This window comes from Artibeus jamaicensis, unplaced genomic scaffold (genome assembly GCF_021234435.1).
Source record: "Artibeus jamaicensis isolate MK-2021 breed Jamaican fruit bat unplaced genomic scaffold, CSHL_Jam_final contig_391, whole genome shotgun sequence".
Classification (NCBI taxonomy): domain Eukaryota; kingdom Metazoa; phylum Chordata; class Mammalia; order Chiroptera; family Phyllostomidae; genus Artibeus; species Artibeus jamaicensis.
In genome coordinates this window covers 17,513,083-17,519,082 of record NW_026521814.1, presented here as the reverse complement: position 1 = coordinate 17,519,082, position 6,000 = coordinate 17,513,083, and the positions used below count along the sequence as shown (strand labels likewise).

The 6,000-nt window shown below is 33.9% G+C and overlaps 1 protein-coding gene across 4 annotated transcripts in view; it reads right to left on the bottom strand.

Moving 5' to 3' along the window:
• Positions 1-580: 580 nt before the first annotated feature.
• UBE2E3 (ubiquitin conjugating enzyme E2 E3) overlaps positions 581-6,000 on the bottom strand; it is an 87,158-nt gene continuing 81,738 nt past the window's right edge. For all 4 annotated transcript variants that reach the window (XM_037130039.2, XM_037130036.2, XM_037130037.2 and 1 more), the window contains exons 5-6: positions 3,095-3,242; positions 581-1,218 (exon numbers count right to left, since the gene is read on the bottom strand). In XM_037130039.2, the coding sequence (XP_036985934.1) occupies positions 1,121-1,218; positions 3,095-3,242 (246 nt within the window). In that variant the 3' untranslated portion in view covers positions 581-1,120. The remainder of the gene's footprint in view (positions 1,219-3,094; positions 3,243-6,000) is intronic.

Sequence of the window (6,000 nt, the reverse complement as noted above, 5' to 3'; positions counted from 1 at the left end):
CCACATCTACACACTAATTCAGAGTTCTATGCCACCGTCAGGGCAGAAAGGGGTTTCTGCATTCAACTCTCTCTGGCTACTGGACCAGTGACACAACGGGAATGGTAATGCACCACACGACACAGAAATTCAAGACCAACATTAGAAGTAAACTAAAAAAATGCACCAACACACAGAAAAGCTACCAGATTAGTGTTTTTGACAATAACGCCCAGTGGTGGACAGAAATTGGGAAACAAAATGTTCCATAAGACAATACAGTATAAGACTCCTGAGTGAACCAGGATTTCATATGATTTTTACCTCATGTATCATATTATCAAAGTAGAGCTTTATATATATGTTTTTGAGCCCAATGGTTTAAAATCCAGTTTTGTATTTTTAACCTCATTATGTTCTCTCATTTAAACTTAAAAGAAAAAGCTCTACACATTTAATAACATTTCAAATGTTTTGTTTAATAATTCACTTATCTGTACTAGTCTTTAGTAGTATCTTTGTATCTGCATTTTTATTTCATCAACAGTCATCTCAGACACACCTTCTTACAAGATAGACTTAAAATATTACGACAGGAAACTATGCCTTCAGGAGCATGTTTATTGTGTTTGAGATGATACATCAGGTGCTCTCTGAGCTACAAAGGGTAAAAGGAAATCCTCTCATTACAAACTGACAAAGGTAAAAGGTAAAACATTTTTCACAACAGCATTAACCACATACTCAGAAATAGATCTGGGTTTAATACAAATGACATAATTCCTAGTCATCTACGGCTACTTTTATAACTTCATACAGATAATGAATTAGGCTAAAATGCACTATAATATTTGGTAGACTTCAGGACCAGTATCCTTAGTACATCACAAAATACATTTTGATATCCCAAAGAAGCAAGACTTGCAAGTAGGCATTTTAAACATAACTAATCTACAGCTACAAAGTTCTACTCTTGATAGCATTTACCTTTTTGGGGAGTCTCCCAGGCTCCAAAGGATAAAAGCAGAGAGTAGAATCAGTATAACATATACACAGAAGTCCGTATTGTAAAGGCTATAAAGATTTGCAGCACAGTGAGAAGATGCCTCTGCTCCTTCCCACTGCATACAAATTACGTGAATTATGTCGCGTATCTCTTGGTCCACTGTCTGGCTATCCTGTCATGTTCTGCTCTGTTGGTCAAATACTGAGTGGCTATGCTTCCAACCAGAGGATCCGCTGGAAAAGTGAAGGAATGATAAAAGATATTATATGTCTTAAAGGTACAGTTTTAACAGTTTATTCAAGTGAAACATGAATTTTTAGCAGCATCTTAATATTAATATTCAATTTTGTTAAAGGCTTTTTGAACTAAGACGTGAAGGTAGAGTTACTAAATGATTTTTGTAAAAGATACCTGCCTTTAATATACAAAATTTTTTTTTTTACTCGTGGCATTTTATTCAATAATGGAAGTGTACTAGATGGTATTTCTGCCTTCTTATGAAAAAACATTAAAATGCAATTTTAAAATAAAAACTCAGATCTAACAATACAATGATGTTCAAAATAAAATGTTTCCTTCATTCTATGGAAAAATGACTGAAATAACTATCTTTATCTCCATTTGAAAACTTGGCGTTTTTTAAAAATAGAATTCTGAACTGGAAATTCAATCTGGGATATATATTTCTATTACTCAGGAGTTTTTTCTTCTAGCAAAAGATTATCAGCTATTTGCCGCATTTCTATCCAGAGATACACACATGTACATGCATTTAGAATATATTGTTACACATACGTATTTTTTTCAGTGCCTTGCTTTTTTTATTTAAAAAAGTATGTTTAGTTTTTTCCTAAAATAAAAGACAAACTTTTCATTTCCATCAATACCTTCATCGATATTTTGAGTATACAGGCTATCTCCCACATGGTATAATGCTGATCATTCTTAATTAATGTCTCAGTTCGATCACTATCAACTTCAACTGGGCTATACCCGACAGTGGAGCATCATCCAGCAAGAAATCTCCAGCATGAAACTCTGCAAACCCCTTTAACATGTCTGATCAGTCACGGCACCTTCTCAATACACTGCACAAATCTTTTGTGTTTTAGCTGCATTTTTACATTTCTTGAAATAATAAAGCATAATATGCCAAAAAAAGTTGCATATTTTCTTCCAACTTCAATATTAAAATGGCTACACACAAATTCACCAATTTTTTTAAAAAATGTGCACTGATATGACAGCTGTCACAATACAATCTAACAAAACTGTTTCAAATGAATTTAAATACAACTAAGCACTACTAGAGCCATCTTACTGGGGTGGGGTGTATGAACTTTTTGGGCCAACCTAATAAGTGATGTTACAATATCTATCCATCCAACCATCCCTACATCCATCTTTGGTATATGTACAACTGCTGGGTTGAAAATAACAGTAATAGCCTCTGGTGATTAATCAAAGCTTTAGAAAAAATAAGTCAACTTCTTTTAAAAAGTGACCTCCTAGTAAGGTAACGTATGTAAAATGCTGTCTTAAACATCACTTTTTCAACTCAGCTACCCATGTTAAAGATAATGTGTGAAGTTATGCATTTCTTTAAATTGCTATAAATTCTGCACTAATGACTCTACCTCTAGGTATATATAATCATAACCTTGTCCAACTATCTCATCAGCTGCAACTTTTAGTATCCTCCACTATTAACTACAACCAATACAACTAACTATAATCCAAAAGAGGAAGAGAGAACAAGTTCTTCATCACTAAGTTAAAGCACAAGGCAGCATAAAAGAAAAAATGGAGGCACTGTGTCAAAGACACTGCTTTACTACTGTCAAAGTGGTTTGTACAATACAGAATTCAGAAAACAGCCTGTCAATGATAGGGAGAAAATAAGTATAGCGTAGCATTCCATCAACAAACTAAAGAGAAACTCACTGTGAAACTTTTGATCTATTCTAATTGAAATGGCATTGATAATTTCCTCGCAAAATATTTCACCCAATCTTTCCATCAACAGCACTTCTCAAAAGCACATTTCAGCTAACCAAGAAAATCCACTGGTTTCTACAGCTTCACTTAGGTTAATAAATATTTTCTTACCAGGGTTGCAGTCTGTCAAAAGAGAACAAATTGACAGCAAAACCTTTGAAATAGTCAAAGCAGGACTCCAGTTGTCTTTTAGGATGTCCAGACAGATGACTCCCTGACTGTTGATGTTGCAGTGATAGATTCTGGTGCGGAAAGTAACCTATGGGCAGTCACATTAAACACAGGAAGAAAATGAAATGCTTTCTTGGCAACTAAAACCTCACCAGCAAAAATGAAGGGTAAAACATCACAGATGACACTAAATAGCAAATAATTTAACTAAAGAGCTAATCAAATACTAGGTTTAAGTAATAACAAAATCAAATGGCTTTATTTAATTTGGTTAAAAGAATTTTCTGGTTTTTACCAGTACAGCAAGAACTGCAATGATTTTAAATCAAAGTGAGTAGCTGATTTAATTAGCTTAATCAAAATGAACGATACAGTCATTCTATGTTATGTACACACCATATATGCATGCATGTTGGGCACACAACACCCATTCTAAAGATGGAAAGTGAGGAAGAACAAAAATGTTTTGATGTCAAAGGTAAGACTTGGTAAAGAATTTTTTAAAGATAAAATAAAAGTTACAACAGTTTGTTGGAGAAAAGGTCAGTGTCAACTCAGCTAATTTCTGGCCACATGTCAGAAGATACTGAAGAACAATTTAGAGGAAGGTTGGTAAAATCACCAGCCTATTTCCTAGTCTTTTATTTCTACAACTGCCTCACTGTCTTGTTAAACAAGAAAATAAAAAAAAAAAAAACAAGGTTTTAAGCTACTGAATGAATAAAGGAAAAGAAATCTAGTATGTCCGAGATGTGAGAAAAAAGATGATAAATCATAGGAACAAATACTGTTAAGTTCAAAACAATCACAAATATTGAGTGGTTAGTTTTTAATTTGGAGTTGCAGGGGGAAAAAAAAGACAGTTTCTGAGCTCTTGGAAATAGCAGCGTACTGTGATCTCCCAAGTGCAGTGCAGGAAGAAAATATTAAAAGCCCTCAAAAGTATTTTTCTGGTAAGAATGCAAAACCCAAAACAAAAAAGGAGCCACTAGTGTAATAGGAAAGAAACCACTGGTCTTGCAGGAGTGAGGGGACAGCCGACCCTGCACATCTAGAACTGGTCTAAATACCACACATACTACATAGTTACACAGAGCTCTTAAACTATGGCTAAAGGGCTAAAAGTGTAAAATACACATCAGATTTCAAAGCCTTAATACCAAAAAGGGAATGTAAAATATAGCATTAATACTACTCTTATAGCCCTGGCTGGTGTAGCTCAGTGGATTGAGTGCAGGCCTGAGAACCAGAGGATCATGGTTCCATTCCCAGTCAGGGCACATGCCTGGGTTGCAGGCTAGTTCCCAAGCAGGGGACACATGAGAGGCAACCATACATTGATATTTCTCCCCCTCTCGCCTTCTCTTCCCTTCTAAAGATAAATAAATGAAAATAATTATCAAAAGAAAAAAATACTACTCTTATAGTGGTGACTGAAATGACAATATTTTCAATATACTGGGTTAATAAATTATTAAAATTAATAAATTGTTTCTACTCCTTTAACGTAGCTACTAAAAAATTTAAACTCATATGTGTAGCTTGCATTATATTTCTACTAGATAATTCTACTATAGAATATAGGAATAGTACATTCTAAGGTTTTGGCAGCTGACTATATGCATGGTTTACAAACACAATATAATTAATACTTTGAAGTTCAGCCACTTCATCTGAACTTCAAAAATAAGCAGCACTGTAGAGAAATAATTGTACCTAAACTAAGATAAAAGCAGAAGTCTTATTTCTTTTTCATTTGACCCACTGTAGATCTAAATAATGCTTCACAATACTGTGTAAGATAACCTTAGACAAGAGCAATTAACATTACAGGGTTAAAAAACTAAAATACCGAGACCGGCAAAAAAATTAACATGCTAAATTAATTTTAAAAGTCATTACATTAACCAAAACAATTATGATAAATCATATACAGAACTATAATTTGAAACCCTATGTTCGTCAATTTGTTTCCATTAAAAGATCCTAAGAAGTCTTTTCTATAACAGATTTTCCCTCATGTACAAATATAATTTGGTAAAAAGTAAATCTTGTAAATTTTTTCTGCTAATTTTGCTACCATGTTAAAACCACCTTTCCAACATGAAAAACAAGGCATGTAAAAGTATCACTAGTTATATAGTGATGAGCTATTTTGCTTATGCTTTATACAGAAAACCACTGATTGCAAATTGGTCAGTGATATACTGCCATTTAACATGTCATTTGAATGTGAATACTATTTGTGTTATTATTAACATGAGAGTTTTATCCTTTCATTTGAGCAAGACATAATCTATACCTGGGAGCACTAAGACAATCATTTAAAGATCTTAAATGTTTTTTTGGAATATGCATTACTTAAGAATTTTTTAAATTTTTCTAAAATATATTTTATTAATTATGCCATCACAGTTGTTCTATTTCCTCCCTTCATTTCCCTCCACCCTGCACACCCTTCCCCCACCATCCCCCCTTTAGTTTATGGCCATGTGTCTCAAGTTCTTTATATTCTATATTTCCCATACTATTCTTGCCCTCCCCCCTATCTATTTTCTACCTACTATTTATGCTACTTATTCTCTGTACCTTCTCCCCCCTTCTCCTTCTCCCACTCCCCTGTTGCTAACCCTCCATCTGATCTTCATTTCTATGTTTCACTCCTGATCTAGCTGTCCTCTTAGTCTGCTTTTGTTTTAGGTGTGGTTGTTAATAACTGTGAGTTTGCTGTCCTTTCACTGTTCATCTTTTTTATCTTCTTTTTCTTAGGTAAGTCCCTTTAACATTTCATATAATAAGGGCTTGGTAAAGATCTTAAATTCTGATGGGACCAAAGTAAAGTACTC